We start from the raw sequence: 23,172 nt of genomic DNA, 5'->3' as shown, positions 1-23,172 counted from the left end.
ATCAATCATGTTTTTTCGATTCGTTTTAATTCAAAACGTTAATAACTGTCGGGAGTTTTACCGCGGTTATCATTATTACCGTTAAAGGGGAACATTATCACCAGACCTATGTAAGCGTCAATATATACCTTGATGTTGCAGAAAAAAGACCATATATTTTTTTAACCGATTTCCGAACTCTAAATGGGTGAATTTTGGCGAATGAAACGCCTTTCTAATATTCGCTCTCGGAGCAATGACGTCACAAGGTGACGTCACATGGGGAAGCAATCCGCCATTTTCTCAAACACAGAGTCAAATCAGCTCTGTTATTTTACGTTTTTTCGACTGTTTTCCGTACCTTGGAGACATCATGCCTCGTCGGTGTGTTGTCGGAGGGTGTAACAACACGAACAGGGACGGATTCAAGTTGCACCAGTGGCCCAAAGATGCGAAAGTGGCAAGAAATTGGACGTTTGTTCCGCACACTTTACCGACGAAAGCTATGCTACGACAGAGATGGCAAGAATGTGTGGATATCCTGCGACACTCAAAGCAGATGCATTTCCAACGATAAAGTCAAAGAAATCTGCCGCCAGACCCCCATTGAATCTGCCGGAGTGTGTGAGCAATTCAGGCACAAAGGACCTCGGTAGCACGGCAAGCAATGGCGGCAGTTTGTTCCCGCAGACGAGCGAGCTAAACCCCCTGGATGTCTTGGCTCACACCGTCCCTTATGCCACCGAAGATGATCAAGAGAAGAATATCGACCCTAGCTTCCCTGGCCTGCTGACATCAACTCCAAAACTGGACGGATCAGCTTTCAGGAAAAGAGCGCGGATGAGGGTATGTCTACAGAATATATTAATTGATGAAAATTGGGCTGTCTGCACTCTCATAGTGCATGTTGTTGCCAAATGTATTTCATATGCTGTAAACCTAGTTCATAGTTGTTAGTTTCCTTTAATGCCAAACAAACACATACCAATCGTTGGTTAGAAGGCGATCGCCGAATTCGTCCTCGCTTTCTCCCGTGTCGCTGGCTGTCGTGTCGTTTTCGTCGGTTTCGCTTGCATACGGTTCAAACCGATATGGCTCAATAGCTTCAGTTTCTTCTTCAATTTCGTTTTCGCTGCCTGCCTCCACACTACAACCATCCGTTTCAATACATGCGTGATCTGTTGAATCGCTTAAACCGCTGAAATCCGAGTCTTAATCGGAGCTAATGTCGCTATATCTTGTTGTTCTTTCCGCCATGTTTGTTTTAATTCACTATGTGACGTCACAGGAAAATGGATGGGTGTTTATAACGATGGTTAAAATCAGGCACTTTGAAGCTTTTTTTTAGGGATATTGCGTGATGGGTAAAATTTTGAAAAAAACTTCGAAAAATATAATAAGCCACTGGGAACTGATTTTTAATGGTTTTAACTATTCTGAAATTGTGATAATGTTCCCCTTTAATCGTTACATTAAAATAACCAGGACAGGCATGCAGTCATTTTACACCCCACCCTGATGAGTGGATAAAGTGAGACTAAGAGACAGTATACCTGCAGAAGAACATGTTCCAACCTGGACCCACCTACTGTGACATACCACTATTTAAAGTGCTACATTAAGCACGACCCAAAAAGTTGAGTCATTCACAGAATAGTGAAGTTGAACGGTAAATAAACAATCTTAGATCTAGCTGTGCTTATGTTTGGTCGGGTGCCCTGCTTGGCAGTGACCAGCAGAGGCGCTACTGATACAGTCAACTTGTTTACGGTCTGATGAAGAACAACTTGTGGTTGTCTTTAAAAAATTGAACAAAGTGGTTGCGTCGAGTCCTTGACTAACACAGATGACTACGTGCTGACATAACAAACACCACACAGACTGCAAAGAAAAAAGCCTGCTCGGGTTTCTGTTGACACACACATAGCAAACTCAGGCTTCCCAGTGTCGCCTCATTTTCTCACCGACATGACGCACGGTCACTAAGTCGAGGAGATATGTCGTGGTGTCACGGCAAAAAAAAGGACAAAAATGTGCAAGGAGAGGGAGGCATATCTACTTTAGAATCTACTCGGTAAGCAACTCTCTTCAAGACGAAGGAACGAAGAAGTGATAAAAGATTGGTGACCTTACAAAAAACCTGCATGTTCTCTTGATTTTAAATGTACTCATCACAATTTCATGTATGCAATGATCATTACATTAAAAAACATGATGGTACGTGGGTTTAAAGAGGCACTATTGTCATGACTGATGGCACAGAACACGGACATCGCAGACAATTTGGTGTTCCATGACAGTGCAATGTTTTAAAGGAGATCATGGTTGGCATTATATACACAATATTGTATTAATTTGCTGAAAATATACCCACACTTCAGCTGTAGTCTTCTTAGTAGGCAAAAATGTTGTGATCGCCCCCAATTGATTTGGCTTCCGCCATGTTTTGTTATTTTCTGAGAAGCATTGTCCTCCACAGTGGATATGATTATATCAGTCTGGAAAATGCGGTTTCTCAAAAAAGTTAACTTACAATTTAACTTTTATCAATGTAAATACCTCACAAACTGATGTTTGGCTTGCCCTTATGTGGGCTTTGTACCGAGGATGTCGTTGTGGCTTGTGCAGCCCTTTGAGACACTTGTGATTTAGGGCTATATAAATAAACATTGATTGATTGATTGAAATATCTTTGAACTTTCCTCCAGAAGGTCTTATCTTAGTCCATGTGATGTCAGATAAAACAAAAATCGAGCAGTTTGGCCACAATACCCAGCAATATGTTTGGAGGAGAAAGGGTGAGGCCTTTAATCCAACACCAGTCCTACCATCAAGCATGGTGGTGGTAGTATTATGCTCTGGGCCTGTTTTGCTGCCAATGGAACTGGTGCTTTACAGAGAGTAAATGGGACAATGAAAAAGGAGGATTGCCTCCAAATTCTTCAGGACAATCTAAAATCATCAGCCCGGAGGTTGGGTCTTGGGCGCAGTTGGGTGTTCCAACAGGACAATGACCCCAAACACACGTCACAAGTGGTAAAGGAATGGGTAAATCAGGCTAGAATTAAGGTTTTAAAATGGCTTTCCCAAAATCCTGACTTAAATGTTTGGACAATGCTGAAGAAACAAGTCCATGTCAGAAAACTAACAAATTTAGCTGAACTGCACCAATTTTGTCAAGAGGAGTGGTCAAAAACTCAACCAGAAGCTTGCGGATAGCTACCAAAAGCGCCTTATTGCAGTGAAACTCGCCAAGGGACATGTAACCAAATATTAACATTGCTGTATGTATACTTTTGACCCAGCAGATTTGGTCAAATTTTCAGTAGACCCATAATAAATTCATAAAAGAACCAAACTTCATGAATATCTTTTGTGACCAACAAGTATGTGCTCCAATCACTCTATCACAACAAAATAAGAGTTGTAGAAATTATAGGAAACCCAAGACAGCCATGACATCATGTTCTTTACAGGTGTATGTAACTTTTGACCACGACTGTAACTCAAAAAGTTATGGACAGGCTATGATGAATTTTTCAAGAAATGCCAAAACAAAACAGTTCCTCTCATCTACTACGAGTACGAACACACTTTGCATCCTGCTTAAGGCATTTCACGGCATCACCTTGTCAGCCCCACGCTGCGCAGAATATTCTGGAAGATGTAGTTTATTTCTAAGACCTGGCCAACACTAAAGCGCTAGAAAAAAACTATTCACCAAGTTTTTGTTTGATACCGTCACGTGTCGCAGCATTATTGTGAAGACTATAAAACCGCAATACCGCGGTATCTCCAATACCGTTACACCCCTAATTTTGAAGACAAAAAGGAATGTATTCTATTTTGGAATATGGCTGTCACATAACTAAATGTTAAAAAAGTAAGACCCTGTGGATACTTTCTGGATGCATTGTATTTAGAGATGTCCGATAATATCGGACTGCCGATATTATCGGCCGATAAATACTTTAAAATGTAATATCGGAAATTATCGGTATCGGTTTCAAATAGTAAAATTAATGACTTCTTAAAACGCCGCTGTGTACACGGACGTAGGGAGAAGTACAGAGCGCCAATAAACCTTAAAGGCATTGCCTTTGCGTGCCGGCCTAGTCACAAGTGGATGCAAGGCATACTTGGTCAACAGCCATACAGGTCACACTGAGGGTGGCCGTATAAACAACTTTAACACAGTTACAATTTGACCATGTTATCAATAATTTCTATTGACATTATTATTACATTAGTTTTTATTGGAGCAAGAAATTAAATCAGAGACACATGACTTATGTTGGAAAGAGTAAAGAGTGCACGTTACTTATCAGAGACCATATACAATCTGCTCTCTACATTACTGAAGGGTCTTTGCAGCTCATTGTGTCCACTAACAGCCCCAAACCCACCCCAACCCCCTATTTACCGCCATCCCAGGCCAGCAATTACAGCACTGCATTCTCTTCAGCCTCCAGTCCCTTGGCCTGTACAAGCGGGGCCACGGGTTATACGGCTGTCATTACCAGACAATACATGACATCAGTCTTGGCCATATAGATGCCATTTTGCTTTTTATCAGCTCGCAACCAGAGGCTGTATCTTATTTAAACACACATAAATAAATTCCACGCTGACGGCATCAAGGTAAACATGCCGGGCAATGAAACTAATTCTGAAAGGGTGACAATCTTTATTGCGGTGCCACACACTCGGCAATAACAAACGACGTGTAGGCGCAGCGGCGGCGAGGTCATTTGCCAGCAGAAGCCATCCGGCAAACACGACCTTGTTGCCCTTCTCTGATTGAGCTGTTCTACCGGAAATCCCAGTTTGAGAGGAAAATGTAATCCTTACAAATCCACAGCATGTGAGTTTACTTAAGGTTTTGCACCAGGTATCTTTCTAAATTGAGTTGACAGACAATGACAATCCAGTGTTTCCTATAAATTAATGTAATAAATATACATATGGCTCTGGTTTTATTGGAAACTAATATGAAAGCAAATATCCCTCTTCTCAACAAGCAGCGGATTTGCATAATTTTGGACTCAATTATGTAAATTATACTTTTTTGCATTTTGATATAGGTTTTTCTATCTTTATCGCGAGATCACAACAGACACTTATCCATGATGACAGATTTGTGAATAATTATTTTATTTAACAGCAAAATACTCAAATCTAATTTACCTTATTCACATGACAACATGACATTTATGTCTCTACTAGTGTTGTCCCGATACCAATATTTAAAGGTTTTTCGATACTTTTCCGTACTTTTCTAAATAAAGGGGACCACAAAAAATTGCATTATTGGCTTTATTTTAACAAAAAATCTTACAATACATTAAACATGTTTCTTTTTGCAAGTTTGTCCTTAAATAAAATAGTGAACATACAAGACAACTTGTCTTTTAGTAGTAAGTAAGCAAACAAAGGCTCCTAATATGGCTGCTGACGCATGCAGTGACATATTGTGTCATTTTCCATGCTATTATTTTGTCAAAATGATTAAGGACAAGTGGTAGAAATTTTATTATTAGTCTACTTCATACTTGCCAACAGGGGCGCCGCTAGGGATTTTGGGCCCCATGAAAAGAATCTTTACAGGGCCCCCAACACAGTGTCATTATTTTTTCTGTATTATAATTTCATCATCATTAGGGGCCTCTCTGGGCCCCCCTCCATCATGGGCCCCTAGAATCCATCTCCTTTACCCCCCCTTTTCGGCGCCCCTGCTTGCCAACCTTGAGACCTCCGATTTCGGGAGGTGGGGGGTGGTCGGGGGTGGGGTGGGGCGTGGTTTGGGGGCGTGGTTAAGATGGGAGGAGTATATTGACAGCTAGAATTCACCAAGTCAAGTATTTCATACATATATATATATATATATATATATATATATATATATATATATATATATATATATCTACATCCTGAAAATACGCAAACAAAACTGTGTTTAGATAATTGATACTTCAAACTTGCATAAATAAATATTAAGGAATATAATATAACTTGGCTTCTGAGAGTTACAAAATGTAATGAATAAAATGCTAAAGTTGTTGATAAACATGCAATTATTTTAATATTTAAATATGGTCATTTTAAATGAATTATTATGATCATTTAAAATCAATTATTTCAAATATGTTTATTTTAATGTGTAATTCTATGGCTGGATGTAATAAGGAGTCAGGAAAAAATACAAATAAAAATACAATTAATTTTGATGTTTTTAGCAAAATATAGTAAACATGTATTTATTTTTATTTTTATTTTTTATTAATAAATATATTTATTTTTAGGTAAGATAAACATAATAATACAATTTATCTCTAGTCTGGATGATTTAGTTCTTGTCACCCTGTTGTCCTCCCGTCATGAAAAAAGGCTGTCCTCACTCAGGTCCGCATGGAGCTGGAGGGGGCGTGGCTTCCAGCTACGGCTGAAAATCGGGAGATTTTCGTCCCGGGAGGTTTTCGGGAGAGGCGCTGAATTTCGGGAGTCTCCCGGACAATTCGGGAGGGTTGGCAAGTATGTTCTACTTGTTCATTTACCACAGAAGAGCAAAAACCAAGGACATTTTTACAGGCAGTGTGTAATGACATTGGTGCAAAACATCAATATGGAATATTTAACGTAAATTACTGCACTATCAATCCAACAACCACAAGAAGCCTTACGTACACACTCTCGTTTCCTTGCAAGAAGCCCTTAACAACAAATCTCCCACGGACATTTATATTTAAGCACTCAACAGCAAAGCAAAGACAACACTGCACCAAATGCACTGGACCCTTCATGATTATGACAATAATGCTGGCAAGGTTGTGAACAAGATAGAGCGGATTATATTTTGCATGACATTACATTGTAGAGCAGTGTTTTTCAACCACTGTGCCGTGGCACACTAGTGTGCTGTGAGATACAGTCTGGTGTGTCGTGAGAGATTATGTAATTTCACCTAACTGGGTTAAAAATATTTTTTGCAAACCAGTAATTATAATCTGCAAATGTGCCGTTGTTGAGTGTCTGTGCTGTCTAGAGCTCGGCAGAGTAACCGTGTAATACTCTTCCATATCAGTAGGTGGCAGCAGGTAGCTAATTGCTTTGTAGATGTCGGGAACATGTGTTGTTGTGATCACAATATGCGGGAGGCAGCGTGTAAGTAAAAAGGTATCTAACACGTAAACCAAAAATAAACAAAAGGCATTGAAGCTTGGGGATGGCTATGCAAAACAAAACTAAAACTGAACTGGCTGCAAAGTAAACAAAAAACAGAATGCTGGACGACAGCAAAGACTTCCAGCGTGTGGAGCAGACGCAGTCCACAAAGTACACCCGTACACAACATGACAATCAACAATGTCCCCACAAAGAAGGATAGCGTGCGCACAACTTAAGTAGTCTTGATTGCGAAAACAAAGCAAGTGCAGGGAATAGCGTTCAAGGAAGACATGAAACTGCTACAGGAAAATACCAACAAAAGGAGGAAACGCCACCAAAGACAAGAACTAAAACACTACACAAGAAAACAACAAAAAACTCTAAATAAGTTGCGGCGTGATGTGACAGGTCGTGACTGTACACCTTCTTTGAGACAAGAACTATAGTGAGGCATGGTTGGTTATGGTTTCTAGAGTTTTAGAGTTTCATTTTGTAATGTTTTCTGCTGGTGGTGTGCCTCCGCATTTTTCCAATGAAAAAAATGTGCCTCGGCTCAGAAAAGTTTGAAAAACACTGCTGTAGACACTGGTCAAACTGACACATTCACTTAAACACAACATTAGCATTTTACAGAGGTTTTGATTGACACTCTGAGAGAAGTACTAATCTAACAATGTGTCTATTATTATGGTTGTGTGTTGCAGAGGAGTACAATTGCCTTATTTTGCAACAATAAAAGGCAAAACATTCTGATACAGCTCTTAGTGTGCTATTACGTAATTGTGTCAGGTGCATATATCCTACATGCGATGTGACAATGTCAACATTACGTCATAAAACAAATAGATAACGTCACATACAGTAGATAGGCACACAGGAGTGGAACAGCGCTACACCAATAGTAGCTGGCAACTCAAACCTGTGTTTACAGTCAGCAGATTCGCCACGTATTATGCATTCAATAACATTGTAGGTGTGCTTAAATAACCCAAAAGGCAAATACTGCGAATAAATGTGAAGTTTAAAGTCTTGAACTCACCGGCATCATTTTTTTAGCTTCGTACCGCATTTAGCTAACAATCTGGCATGAATCCGCACGACTGGCAGTTTCGACGAAAGCGGAGCGACTTTAATCCCACAGCCCGTGAAGGCGACTTTCTCCTGCCTGGCTGGATCGATCCCTCGTCCTACCATGAAAACACACACAACAAATGATATGTATAATATAGTCAAAAACACTTAATCGCAGCGGGACCTGTTGCAAACACTAAACAAGGCCTATGAAAGTTTCCGCTGTAGTTTGACGTCGCATCGCTTAACAAGTTTGCGCACATTCGTTACCGTAACAACAATACGCTTTAAAAACAACGTGTGTTCGATTTAGCAACACGCTACACGTTACTGAAAACATTTGTGGTTATAGCATGGATGTTTTATAATTTGCTTACCCGAAAGAAGGCGAAGGTAAAGAGGCGTAAACTCCGCTGGTGGATGGCGATGCTCGTTAGCCCGCAGCCGATCCCAGAGTGACGTAAAGAGGGGGGAAGAGGAGGAGGCCACTGTGGAATTCTAGCTCCGCCCCCTTCTCAGTTCCGTAACAGCTCCCTCTACTGGTTGTGTGTATTGCTACCGGTACATATTGAAAACAAACATAATATGTAACAAAAAATACAGACTTTTAGAAATATTCGCATGGTTTCTGAACTTAGATTTTTAGGAGTGATACTGGATGACGGTCTGACATGGAAATCTCATATTGCACATGTGCGGAAAAAGATGTCTAAGAGTATTTTTATATTAAACAAGATAAAATATGTGTTATATTCAGTGACGTGCGGTGAGGTTGATGGCTGGTGAGGCACTGACTTCATCACAGTCAGATTTACAAACATATGAACCCTAAAGAGTATCTTATTCATCATTTGATTGGCAGCAGTTAACGGGTTATGTTTAAAAGCTCATACCAGCATTCTTCCCTGCTTGGCACTCAGCATCAAGGGTTGGAATTGGGGGTTAAATCACCAAAAATGATTCCCAGGTGCGGCGCCGCTGCTGCCCACTGCTCCCCTAACCTCCCAGGGGTTGATCAAGGGGATGGGTCAAATGCAGAGGACAAATTTCATTACACCTAATGTGTGTGTGACAATCATTGGTACTTTAACTTAACTTTAACTTTACACATACAAACTGTAGCACACAAAAAAGCACATTTAATAAAAAAAACGTTATTATGGTCTTACCTTAACTTAGAAATTAAGTCCATGCGCCGCAACTAAAGCCCTCACTTAAACTTTCCACGTGCAAGATTGAATCTATTTAAAAAAGTGTAACCGAGGGTTTATAAATGTCGCCTATACTGTATGAAACTACAAAATAACAAACACGGAGGCTCCAGTTTACACGAGGACCACTTTATTTACCTTCTTTCAAAAACCTCCGCAACGTGACATCACTTCCGCTCTTAGCGCCTTCAAAATAAGAGCTCAAGGCATATACTGTATAACAGCGCATAACAGGAACTTAACATCACAAAGAGGAAAGCCCATGAAAATAGGTTACAAAAGTTATTTAATAAGAAGCCAAAAAGTGCAAAAACAATAATGTTCGTGTTGGAGGAGTTGTGAATTAGGTACACCTGCAGTCTGCAGGTGTATCTAATGTTGTGTCCCTGCAGTCATTCACAACTCCTCCAACACCAACATTATTGTTTTTGCACTTTTTGGCTTCTTATGAAATAATTTTTTTAAATAGATTCAATCTTGCACGTGGAAAGTTTAAGTGTGGGCTTTAGTTGATATAACAATTCTACGGCGGGGGTGCAGGAGGCGAGCCTCAGCCAGTGCGTCTTTTGCAGCCGTTTTATGATCGCTCAGCACAAGAAATACGTTACACACATACAGTTGTTGACAAAATACACTGTACATTATATACCTCTGGCGACTTGTCCAGGGTGTACCCCGCCTTCCGCCCGATTGTAGCTGAGATAGGCTCCAGCGCCCCCCGCGACCCCAAAAGGGAATAAGCGGTAGAAAATGGATGGATGGATTATATACCTCAGCTAACTAAACTATGGAAATGTATAATATAGTTCATATAGCAATACAGTCTCACTGCACAGCAGGCCAGCAGTTAGCCGAGTCATTGCGCAATCCATGTTGCGGCACTGAGTGACGTGCCTCAACTGGCTGCTGTTCACCGCACCGTCTCTTCTCAGTATTTGAACGGCAAATGTGAAAATTCAGCGATTTTGAATAAAAATAATCTAAAACTGGTGAAGTTAAATGGAAAATAACTTTATAGTATAATCACTGGATACATATAACAAATTAATTTTTTTTTTTAAATTTTTTTTTCTTTCCATGATGGCAGGTGAGGCCCTGCCTCACCTGCCTCTAGTGACTGCACGTCACTGGTTAGATTATAGGGCAATGCCTACCGTACATTGTATTGTGCATTCATATTGCCATATATCAGATACTGTGTGGAAGTGTGGGGGAACACATATAAGAGTAACATAAAGGCAACTACAGAAAAGAGCTATAAGGATTATTCATAAAGTAGATTACTTAGAACACACTAACATATTATTTATTAATTCTGGTTTATTGAAACTACAGGAGCTAGTAAAGTTACAGACATTATGTGTTATTATTAAGGTTAAAAGTAAAACATTACCAGCAAATTTACAAAAAAATGTTAGTCATCACTTCTGAGAATACAGAGCGTAGAAGAAAAGGTCATTTCAAACATTAGTATTCAAGGACAACTTTAAAACAAATGTGTATATCAGTGGTGGGGGTTAAACTATGGAATTCTCTTTACAATGAGAGAAAAGACTGTAAAAATATATTCCAATTGAAAAAAATATATAAAGACAGAACAAGAAGATCATATGGACAGCCATAAGTGTTTACATTTTGCTTTATATTGATTATTTTACTTGTTTTTTTGTCTGGTTTTGTATTTGTTTTGTATCATCCCGTGAGGTGTATATTACTTTTTTTGTTCGGTTTGTACTTCATGAAGTTTTGCACTTGTTGTGTTTTTTTTGTTTGTTTTCATTATATTTGGATATATTTGTTTGGTTTGTATGATATCCATTAAGTAAGACTACGTATTATGTTGAAGGGGGCAGGAAAATATAAGATTTTTCTTCATCCTGCTCCTTCTCAGGCATTGGTGTGTAAATGTGTGTTTAGTTGCTGAGGTTTAATTGTCTATCGATCAAAGATGCACATTAATGAAGGAGATAAATTAAAAAAATGAAATGAAAATGAAATGAAGATAAGCCACACACGTTTTACAGTGACGGGCCGTGCGTTTCCTACCTAGGCCTTCAGTGATGTCCGACTTCAATGATTACCTCTCAAAATACCATCATTTATGTCACCACATGACCATTGTTGGATAAATACTATACAGAAACACATTTACTGGGCATTGACAGTGTACAAAAAAAGGGTTATTTTCTGGCGCATTTAAAAATCAACAAACCCGCATCAGCAATTAAAACATATCTTATGTGGTACTGTCAAAATTAAAATTGCAAAAAAAACATTTTAAACGTGAAAAAATAAAGAAATAAAATATCTGAACTAGAGATGTCGATAAATGCTTTAAAATGTAATATCAGAAATTATCGGTATCGGTTTCAAAAAGTTTAATTTATGATAAAAGGTGAGGCCTTTAATCCCAGGAACACCATAACTACCGTCAAGCATGGTGGTGGTAGTATTATGCTCTGGGCCTGTTTTGCTGCCAATAGAACTGGTGCTTTACAGAGAGTAAATGGGACAATGAAAAAGGGAGGATTACCTCCAAATTTGTCAGGACAACCTAAAATCATCAGCCCGGAGGTTGGGTCTAGGGCGCAGTTGGGTGTTCCAACAGGACAATGACACCAAACACACGTCAAAAGTGGTAAAGGAATGGCTAAATCAGGCTAGAATGAAGGTTTTAGAATGGCCTTCCCAAAGTCCTGACTTAAACATGTGGACAGTGCTGAAGAAACAAGTCCATGTCAGAAAACCAACAAATTTAGCTGAACTGCACCAATTTTATCAAGAGGAGTGGTCAAAAATTCAACCAGAAGCTTGCCAGAAGCTTGTGGATGGCTACCAAAAGCACCTTATTGCAGTGAAACTTGCCAAGGGACATGTAACCAAATATTAACCAGTGTTGGGTTAGTTACTGAAAACCAGTAACTAGTTACAGTTACTAGTTACTTTATTTCAAAAGTAACTCAGTTACTTACACCAAAAAGTAATGTGTTACTGTGAAAAGTAACTATTTAGTTACTTCTTTTTTTCTTTTTTCTTTTTTTAAAGCTCCCATTAATGCCCTTTTAGCCTTCATTTCAGTACTGTTATTGCACTGGAAAATAATACAATCTGTTGATCAACTTGACATGCATTTTTATTTTCCTTTTAACATAATTAATGAAAAACAGTGCAACATAAAAAGGCATTCCTCCTTTCTTTAAACTTGGACCAATGACCATTAATAAAAAACAAGTTAAAGTGCAACATAAGAAGGCACATCATCTTCCTTGAAACATAGGTAGTGAAATATAGCCTGACATCTGGAGTGATGCTGCTGTCTTCCACACTTGGAGCCATGGATTGTAGAATCCTTGTTTTCAGTGGCAGGATCATTGACACAGATGGTGAAGTTTCAGTGCTCAGTAGAGATGTAACACTTTTGAGGGGTTTAAGCACCTGGAGGACCTCATCTGCCACTCTCACATCATCATCAGACAGGGTGACATTTGTCTTTAGGGTGTTGTGGGTCAATGCAGAGTATATAGCTGCCTGCTGCTCCAACATATCATAAGTGGAGTTCCACCTCGTTGGGACATCATGTATGAGCTTATGAGTAGGCAGCTTTAGCATTTCTTGCTTTGTCCTAAGCACATGAGCAGCTGTTGTGCTTGGGTGGAAGTAGGAAACCTCCTTCCTGATCCTCCCAAAGAGGCGCTCCATCCTATTGACTGAGATTCCCTTCTGTGATGCCAAATTCACTACATGTGCAAAGCACCTATCTGTGGTCCCAGACCTGCCTCATTCACTGTAATTATTTGATTTTTGGCATTATCACGTGTGACTGGGATATCTTCATTTTCCATTCCTCCATTGCTTGTGTCAGTACCTGCGCAAGGTGACTCTCGTAGAGGGGGCGTGTCTTCTCATCTCCCAGTCTGCTGTGATGAAGTGAGCGCTTATAGTTCCCCTGGACGTCCACCCGTCTGTCATGAGCGCAACAGATGATGCTCGGGATAGTTCATCCACAACTTTTTTCTTCTCCTGCTCATAAAGATCTGGCACAATCTTATCGCTGAAGTGGGTGCGCGACGGGATGTCGTAACGTGGCTCAAGCACGTTCAGCATGTGTTTAAAACCCTCGTTTTGCACAACCGAGTCTGCACCTATAAACACACCGATTCAATGGCGCGGGGCGTTCAAGCTCCTCCGTTACTCCGCTCGCCATGACCACGCTGTGTGTGGACTGAACGTGCCAACAACTTTTTTTGTTTTTGTTTCATATATCAAACTGCGGATCACGTGTGTGCCTCCCCTCCCCACACCCACACCCAGACACACACATAGACCCCGCCTCTTTTCTTCTCTTCGGCTTGTGACAGAGGAAGATTCAGAAGAACGACACCGCAGCGCTTCTGTTTCTAGCCGATACTACATCAAAAGTAACGTAAAATAACGCAGTAACGCATCATGTAGTAACGGTAACTGAGTTACTGAATATAAAAAATAACGCGTTAGATTACTAGTTACCGCCAAAACTAACGGCGTTACAGTAACGCGTTACTTTGTAACGCGTTAGTCCCAACACTGATATTAACATTGCTGTATGTTTACTTTTGACCCAGCTGATTTGGTCACATTATCAGTAGACCCATAATAAATTCATAAAAGAACCAAACTTCATGAATGTCTATTGTGACAAACAAGTATGTGCTCCAATCACTGTATCACAAACAAATAAGAGTTGTAGAAATTATTGGAAACTCAAGACAACCATGACATTATGTTCTTTACAAGTGTATGTAAACTTTTGACCACGACTATATATATAATATATATATATTATATATATATATTATATATATATTTTTTTACTTGGGGCTTCCTGCGGGCCGGATTTCGGACGCTGGCGGGCCATATCCAGCCCGCGGGCCGTAGTTTGGGGACCCTTGCACTAGGTAAAGTGGTACGCGTGCCACAGTTTGAGAATCTCTGCATTAAGGTATCTATTTGTCAGCGCAATTAAATTGTGTCCGTTTTTAAAGAATATATAATTTTACGATTAAAATAACACTGTGACAACCGACGCCATAGCGTGTGGGACATCCCGTGTCTTTGATAGTTTATTACCTCTTTGTGAAAATGAGAAGGAAATAGGCAGTGTTTCAAGCCAACAACCTCGATTGTATGTAGGAATAACGTTAAAGATGTTTTAAAGATGAACAATTCACATAAAAAGTAAAACGTGTGACAACTAATCCCGTTCTCCCCTACTGCGGTGTTGTCGAGAGAAATCCACTGTTTTGCATCACACTCACAGTGTGCCCTCGTCGTTATAGACGATCTTTACACACAACTACAACTCCCAGCATACGCCATTCTACGGCAAGCCAAAGGGCCCGAAAAAGACACATTTGGTGGGGATAGGTTGATTGGCAACACTGAATTGGCCCTAGTGTGTGAATGTGAGTGTGAATGTTGTCTGTCTATCTGTGTTGGCCCTGTGATGAGGTGGCGACTTGTCCAGGGTGTACCCTGCCTTCCGCCCGAATGTAGCTGAGATAGGCTCCAGCACCCCCCGCGACCCCAAAAAAGGGACAAGCGGTAGAAAATGGATGGATGGATAGCTAAAGCCTTTGAGGTCCTCAGAAAATGACTCTCCAAGTACCACCATAACGACCAACATTAAAAATACAGTAGCGTAATAGGCCCAAGTAATCATTAAAAAACAAGGCAGAGGTTTTATTCAACAAATAATATTTTTGGTCACTGTAACATTACACACAGTTTTAACAGCAACACTGTGTTCAAACATAGGAAAATAAAACACTGATCACTTGATTTAAGTCATTATTTGGCGTACCACTCGATAAAGTCCACGTACCACCAGTGGTACGCGTGCCACAGTTTGAGAATCCCTGCATTAAAAACCTCTAAAGGCTTAGTGTCCACATACGTGGACAGCACCTTTTAGCTCTTATTTCCAAAATTGTGTAGAATTGGGGTCTTATGGCCGCTTATGTGGACACTTATACTGCCATCTGGTGGTGTCAGAAGAGTATAACATACAATGGAATTTGGGAAAAAAAAGTGTAAAAAGAAGAATTAGCATGTCACTAACAGTGTTGGGTTAGTTTACTGAAAACCAGTAACTAACCCAATGTTTAGTGAAGTAAAGTGTACTTCACTATACATGCAGTACACGTTTGTGTACTTATGGACTAAGTACATCATATCAAAAGATGATTCTTAGTAGAGATGTCCGATAATATCGGCCTGCCGATAGTATCGGCCGATAAATGCTTTAAAATGTAATATCGGAAATTATCGGTATCGTTTTTTTTATTATTGGTATCGTTTTTTTTATTTTTGTTTTTTTATTTATTTTATTAAATCAACATAAAAAACACAAGATGCACTTACAATTAGTGCGCCAACCCAAAAAACCTCCCTCACCCATTTACACTCATTCACACAAAAGGGTTGTTTCTTTCTGTTTTTAATATTCTGGTTCCTACATTATATATCAATATATATCAATACAGTCTGCAAGGGATACAGTCCGTAAGCACATATGATTGTGCGTGCTGCTGGTCCACGAATAGTACTAACCTTTAACAGTTAATTTTACTCATTTTCATTAATTACTAGTTTCTATGTAACTGTTTTCGTATTGTTTTACTTTATTTTTTATTCAAGAAAATGTTTTTAATTTATTTATCTTTTTTTTTTTTTAAAGGCCCTTATCTTCACCATACCTGGTTGTCCAAATTAGGCATAATAATGTGTTAATTCCACGACTGTATATATCGGTATCGGTTGATATCGGTATCGGTAATTAAGAGTTGGACAATATCGGAATATTGGATATCGGCAAAAAAGCCATTATCGGACATCCCTAATTCTTAGTTTTTATTCTAATTAGGGTCCAATAAGCCCAAATATCTAGTTTATTATTCTTTGGTCAATGGTCAACAAAATAAACAAACAGTTGTACATTCATAGATTGAAAATGAAAATGTTGCAGACCGAAAGGGTTTAGGCTGAAGTTGAACACTTATAGCGCCTAACCCTATAAACAACGTCAAGTACAAGATGAACTTCCGAAAATTATGAAATGTCTTTTGTACAACATATTATAAATACACATTATACACAATATGAACACTGTTCAATTATATACACAGTAAAGGCATGTGAAATATCCTTATACGCGTGTTAAACCTTTGTACCAATTTATATACTATATACAAACAATTATACTTCCATTATTATTTATATCCCACATTTAGTATTTTAATTAACATTGATCATAGTATTAACTACTGTGTTGATTCAAGAGTGATATATTTTTCCAAGACATTGGTCTTAAAGTGTTTTTTAACTGTGTGAATGGACCTGGAACATTTTAAGGGATCATCCAAGCTGTTCAACAGTTGAACCCCCCTGACAGAAACACATCTACTTTTTAAGCTTGTTCTTATCTTAGCTTTCTGGAAGACAGCTGAACCTCTGAGGTCATAGGGATTCTCTCTGGGTTTGAACCTCTCCTGTAGACACCGAGGCAGCATGTGGTTATGAGCTTTGTACGTCACAATAGCAGTGTTGAGGTCAACAAGATCATGCAGTTTTAATGTTTTTAATTTAATAAACAGAGCATTGGTATGGTCATGATAATCTGCATAATTTACAATTCTAATCGCTTTCTTTTGAAGTAAGAATATAGAGTTGATGTTTGTTTTGTAATTGTTACCCCAGATTTCAACACAATAATTAAGATAAGGGAGTACAAAAGAATTATATAACATATTAAGAGCCTTTTGATTTACGGAGTTTATGATTTTATATAACATAGCAATATTTTTTGCCATCTTTGTCTTAAGTATATTTATGTACAGTTTCCAATTTAATTTATCATCTATATAGATTCCCCAAAATTTTGTTGAATACACCCTTTCTATCTCCATATCATCAATTCTTATATGACACTGTATGTTATTTTTCCTATTTCCTATAAAAATTATATATTTTGTTTTATTTAGGTTGATTGCAATAGCAATAGAGAAATAAAAAAAAACATGTAAACAAACAGCTTGGGCCTTAAGAGGTTTTTAAGGGTATTTATTTGTCAGCGCATTTAAATTGTGTCCCTTGAAAAAAAAAAAAAAAAATTCACCATTAAAATCAGGGGCGTCACTAGCTTTTAAGGACAGGGGGGGCTTTGCCCCCAGGAGATGCACAGGATGCAAGCGAATGTACGCACGAGCACAAAACTTCACAAACGGCTAACAAAGACTTAGAAATTATTCATTGTTATTATTATTATTTTTTTTAAATGCACGGGACGAAATGAAATGCTCCCCGGGACGATGGCTTTTAACCATATATTTTATTTTTATTTTTATGTATTTATTCATTTTACATTTTATATTAAATGTCTTGGTTTTTCCTCCCTCTGAAAATCCTATTAAATGTTTAACAAGCATCCTATAATAATAAAACAGCTATTAATGTAACAATACAATAAAACAAATATATTTAATGATGTTTTTTTCATTATTTTAACAATAGGCTTATGTATATTACTTTATATAGATTCTACAAGAAACACAAAACTTAAAAAATAAACGATTTACAATTGCACACACAAGGTTTTGTGCAGCTTCACTCATTGTAAAGGAAGATAATGTGCTTCGTACACTTGCAGGACCGCAAGCAAGGTCGCAGAAAAAATGCGGGCTGGAATTTGAGTGATGTGGGCATTTTCTATATGAACAAGTGGAATGGATTGGATACCGACGCACGAAAGGGGCTCTCTACCTTACGCTACGAAGTGAGGGGAAACTGAGTGAATAATAACAGGTTATATGATTATTTATTTAAACTCATATTTGGGCCACTTTATAATGAATATGTCGGCATTTATTTGTAAAAAAAAAAAACCAAAAAACCCCAAATTATTTAGGGGGGCTTAAGAATATTTTAGGGGGGCTTCAGCCCCCCTAAAATAGGCCTAACAACGCCAATGATTAAAATAACAGTGTGAAAGCCGACACCATAGCGTGTGACAACCCGTGTATTTGATAGTTTATTATGAGAAGGACATAGGCAGTGTTTCAAGCCAACAACATCGATTATATGTAGGAATGACTTGAAAGATGTTTTGATGATGAGCAATTCACATAAAAAGTAAAACGTGTGACAACTAACCTAACCCCGTTCTCCCCTACCACCGAAATCCACGGTTTTGCATCACACGAGCAGTCTATTCATGAGTGTGCCCTCGTCATTATAGACGATCCTTGCACAGAACTACAACTCCCAGCATACGCCATTTCTACGGCAAGCCGAAGGGCCCGAAAAAGACAAATTCGGTGCACGTTGGCTAGCAGCCTTTGAGGGTGGACGAAACATCCGACAAGCAGGCGGTTCGTTGCGGCTTGTATCGTTACCTCAGGGTGCCCGACGCTCCGTTGAAACATGGCTGACCATGTAGCGGCGATGTGCGAGCAGCTCATCAAGGCTCTGAATGTGACCATGGACGCAGAATCCACGCAAATTTACCGACTGGAGGCCCTCAAGGTAGCGTCGTTATTCCCGGCTAGCTGCCTCGCTAGCATGCTCGACTTGGCATTTATTGCGAGACTCGTTGGTTATACGACAAAATGATGTTTTAGATGATTAAAAATACGGTCTAAGTATTAGTAGGAGCTTCGTAATGTTACTTTATTGGCTGTTTAATGTCGGCTAAATTAGCAGTGTTGTGAGCAGATGTTAGCGTGTTAGCTAGCACTGCTGGTTTACATTCATTCAAACGCTAGCATTAGAAAAGTATGTCCACCTCGTTCGGGGGTCAGCAACTCGCGGCTCTAGAGCCACATGCGGCTCTTTAACGGTGTCCTGGTGGCTCCATGGAGCTTTTTCAAAAATGTATGGAAATGGGAAAAAAATGGGGTGAAAAATATTTTTTTTTGTTGTTAATATGGTTTCTGTAGAACAGGGGTCCATCCATCCATCTTCTTCCGCTTATCCGAGGTCGGGTCGCGGGGGCAGCAGCCTAAGCAGGGAAGCCCAGACTTCCCTCTCCCCAGCCACTTCGTCCAGCTCTTCCTGTGGGACCCCGAGGCGTTCCCAGGCCAGCCGGGAGACATAGTCTTCCCAACGTGTCCTGGGTCTTCCCAGCGGCCTCCTACCGGTCGGACGTGCCCTAAACACCTCCCTAGGGAGGCGTTCGGGTGGCATCCTGACCAGATGCCCGAACCACCTCATCTGGCTCCTCTCGATGTGGAGGAGCAGCGGCTTTACTTTGAGCTCCCCCCGGATGGCAGAGCTTCTCACCCTATCTCTAAGGGAGAGCCCCGCCACCCGGCGGAGGAAACTCATTTCGGCCGCTTGTACCCGTGATCTTGTCCTTTCGGTCATAAGCCAAAGCTCATGACCATAGGTGAGGATGGGAACGTAGATCGACCGGTAAATTGAGAGCTTTGCCTTCCGGCTCAGCTCCTTCTTCACCACAACGGATCGATACAGCGTCCGCATTACTGAAGACGCCGCACCGATCCGCCTGTCGATCTCACGATCCACTCTTCCCTCACTCGTGAACAAGACTCCGAGGTACTTGAACTCCTCCACTTGGGGCAAGATCTCCTCCCCAACCCGGAGATGGCACTCCACCCTTTTCCGGGCGAGAACCATGGACTCGGACTTGGAGGTGCTGATTCTCATCCCAGTCGCTTCACACTCGGCTGCGAACCGATCCAGTGAGAGCTGAAGATCCTGGCCAGATGAAGCCATCAGGACCACATCATCTGCAAAAAGCAGAGACCTAATCCTGCAGCCACCAAACCAGATCCCCTCAACGCCTTGACTGCGCCTAGAAATTCTGTCCATAAAAGTTATGAACAGAATCGGTGACAAAGGGCAGCCTTGGCGGAGTCCAACCCTCACTGGAAACGTGTCCGACTTACTGCCGGCAATGCGGACCAAGCTCTGGCACTGAGCATACAGGGAGCAGACTGCCACAATCAGACTGTCCGATACCCCATTCTCTCTGAGCACTCCCCACAGGACTTCCCGAGGGACACGGTCGAATGCCTTCTCCAAGTCCACAAAACACATGTAGACTGGTTGGGCAAACTCCCATGCACCCTCAAGGACCCTGCCGAGAGTAGAACAGGGGTGTCAAACTCAAATATAGAGTGGGCCAAAATTTAAAACTGAACAAAGCTGCAGGCCAAGGTTGAACAAATGAACCTTTTAATAGGGACCCAAACAAGTTTTGCATTGAATATTGCAGTGTTTTTCAACCACTGTGCCGCGGCACACTAGTGTGCCGTGAGATACAGTCTGGTGTGCCGTGGAAGATCATCTCATTTCACCTATTTGGGTTAAAAATATTTTTTGCAAACCAGTAATTATGGTCTGCAAATGTGTTGTTGTTGAGTGTCGGTGCTGTCTAGAGCTCGGCAGAGTAACCGTGTAATACCCTTCCATATCAGTAGGTGGCAGCAGGTAGCTAATTGCTTTGTAGATTTTGGAAACAGCGGGAGGCAGCGTGCAGGTAAAAAGGTGTCTAATGCTTATACCAAAAATAAACAAAAGGTGAGTGCCCCTAAGAAAAGGCATTGAAGCTAAGGGAAGGCTATGCAGAACCAAACTAAAAGTGAACTGGCTGCAAAGTAAACAAAAACAGAATGCTGGACGACAGCAAAGACTTACTGTGGAGCAAAGACGGCGTCCACAAGGTACATCCGAACATGAGATGACAATCAACAACGTCCCCACAAAGAAGGATAAAAACAACTGAAATATTCTTGATTGCTAAAACACAGTAGATGCGGGGAAATATCGCTCAAAGGAAGACATGAAACTGCTAAAGGAAAATACCAAAAAAAAGAGGAAAAAGCCACCAAAATAAGAGCGCAAGACAAGAAGTAAAACACTACACACAGGAAAACAGCAAAAAAGTCCAAATAAGTCAGGGTGTGATGTGACAGGTGGTGACAGTACACCTACTTTGAGACAAGAGCTATAGTGGTGCATGCTTGGTTATGGTTTAAAGTCATACCCAACAAAGACTTTTTACTGTCAACTGAGTTTCGTTTTTTAATGATTTCTGCTGGTGGTGTGCCTCCGCATTTTTTCAACGCAAAAAATGTGCCTTGGCTCAAAAAAGGTTGAAAAACACTGGAATGTTGAACAAGCAAGGCTTATATAACTTTATAGTGACATGCAAAATCGAGTTTTAAATAATAATAATAATTAAAAAAATATCAATGGCATATCAAATACAATTTAAATAAAAATTGAATGCCTCTTTTCTATTTGCAGCCTTCTGAGGTAAATATCAACATTAACTTTTTCCACAGGCTAATAAATTTGAAAATAAAATAACAATGAATAAAACAACAATTCAGGACTTTAAACTGCTCAGTTTGCAACACACTGATCTAATCTGATGTGCCCAAGCCAGATACCTGCCATCTTTTCTTGGATGCTAGTTCATTAATGTCGGGGCTCAGGCTTTGAGCTGATGCAACCTTCATTAAGGAACAAAGGTGTTCATCAGTCATTATATCTCATCCACCCGGACCACAGTCTTAGGGGCGAGCCTTAAATGCACTGCCTTTATGGTACTCTACGAGCTATCGTCACGTCCGTTTTTCATCCATTCTAACATCGTTCAGACCCAATCACAAGATATGTGCGGCTTCTGTACGCACACACGAGTGAATGCAACGCATACTTCATTAACGGCGATACAGGTTAGACTGAGGGTGGCAGTATAAAAAACTTTAACACTGTTAGAAATATACGCCACACTGTGAATCCACACCAAACAAGAATGACAAACACATTTTGGGAGAACATCCGCACCGTAACACAACATAAACACAACAGAACAAATACCCAGAATCCTTTGCAGCACTAACTCTTCCGGGACGCTACAAAATACACCCCCCACTACCACCAACCAAATCCCCCCCCCCCCACACACACACACACACACACACCTTGTAGCGTCCCGGAAGAGTTAGTGCTGCAAAGGGTTGTGGGTATTTGTTCTGTTGTGTTTATGTTGTGTTACGGTGCGGATGTTCTCCCGAAATGTGTTTGTCATTCTTGTTTGGTGTGGATTCACATTGTGGCGTATATTTCTAACAGTGTTAAAAGTTTTTTATTCGGCTACCCTCAGTGTCACCTGTATCACTGTTGATTAAGTATGCGTTGCATTCAATTGTGTGTGCGTGCAGAAGCCGCACATGTTATGAGACTGGGCCAGCACTCGTTGGACTGGCTGAAAAGCAGACCTGACCGATTATTTTTTTGTATTTGTGGTCCAATACGGCTCTTTCAACATTTTGGGTTGCTGACCCCTGACCTAGTTCAAATAGCTGGTTGTCATATGTCATTTAGCTGTTTTTTTACACTCAGGTGTCCAACGTAATGTAACCGTGTTGTCTCCTTTTGTAGTTTTTTGAGGAATTTAAAGAGAAAAGCGACCTGTGTGTCCCCTGTGGCTTGAATTTAGCAGACAAAGCTCACGCCGCTGTCATCAGGCACCTTGGGTTGCAAATATTGGAGCATGTCATCAAGTAAGTGTTTTAATATTTATGTGATGAGATAACTACTTACTCACCTGGTCATTATTATTCCTTGCAGGTATCGATGGAATGACATGCAGCAACCAGAAAAAGTCCAAGTAAAAGACTGCACCATGCAGCTGTTACTAAATGTAAGTATGATACTTGGTACCATTGTTATCAGTAGG

At 40.2% G+C, this 23,172-nt stretch overlaps 2 protein-coding genes across 3 annotated transcripts in view; one reads left to right on the top strand and one right to left on the bottom strand.

The window, feature by feature from the left end:
* Window positions 1–8,666, bottom strand: part of tp53bp2a (tumor protein p53 binding protein, 2a) — an 81,969-nt gene extending 73,303 nt beyond the window's left edge. For both annotated transcript variants that reach the window (XM_061940695.1, XM_061940771.1), the window contains exons 1-2: window positions 8,592–8,666; window positions 8,183–8,330 (exon numbers count right to left, since the gene is read on the bottom strand). In XM_061940695.1, coding sequence (XP_061796679.1) covers window positions 8,183–8,212 — 30 coding nt within the window. In that variant the 5' untranslated portion in view covers window positions 8,213–8,330; window positions 8,592–8,666. The remainder of the gene's footprint in view (window positions 1–8,182; window positions 8,331–8,591) is intronic.
* Window positions 8,667–18,732: 10,066 nt separating this feature from the next.
* xpo5 (exportin 5) overlaps window positions 18,733–23,172 on the top strand; it is a 49,266-nt gene continuing 44,826 nt past the window's right edge. Inside the window, exons 1-3 of the mRNA XM_061940585.1 lie at window positions 18,733–18,983; window positions 22,875–22,996; window positions 23,064–23,136. Of these exons, the coding sequence (XP_061796569.1) occupies window positions 18,882–18,983; window positions 22,875–22,996; window positions 23,064–23,136 (297 nt within the window). The 5' untranslated portion in view covers window positions 18,733–18,881. The remainder of the gene's footprint in view (window positions 18,984–22,874; window positions 22,997–23,063; window positions 23,137–23,172) is intronic.

Source organism: Nerophis lumbriciformis, linkage group LG02 (genome assembly GCF_033978685.3).
Source record: "Nerophis lumbriciformis linkage group LG02, RoL_Nlum_v2.1, whole genome shotgun sequence".
Lineage (NCBI taxonomy): Eukaryota > Metazoa > Chordata > Actinopteri > Syngnathiformes > Syngnathidae > Nerophis > Nerophis lumbriciformis.
This window is presented reverse-complemented; position numbering and strand designations above follow the sequence as displayed.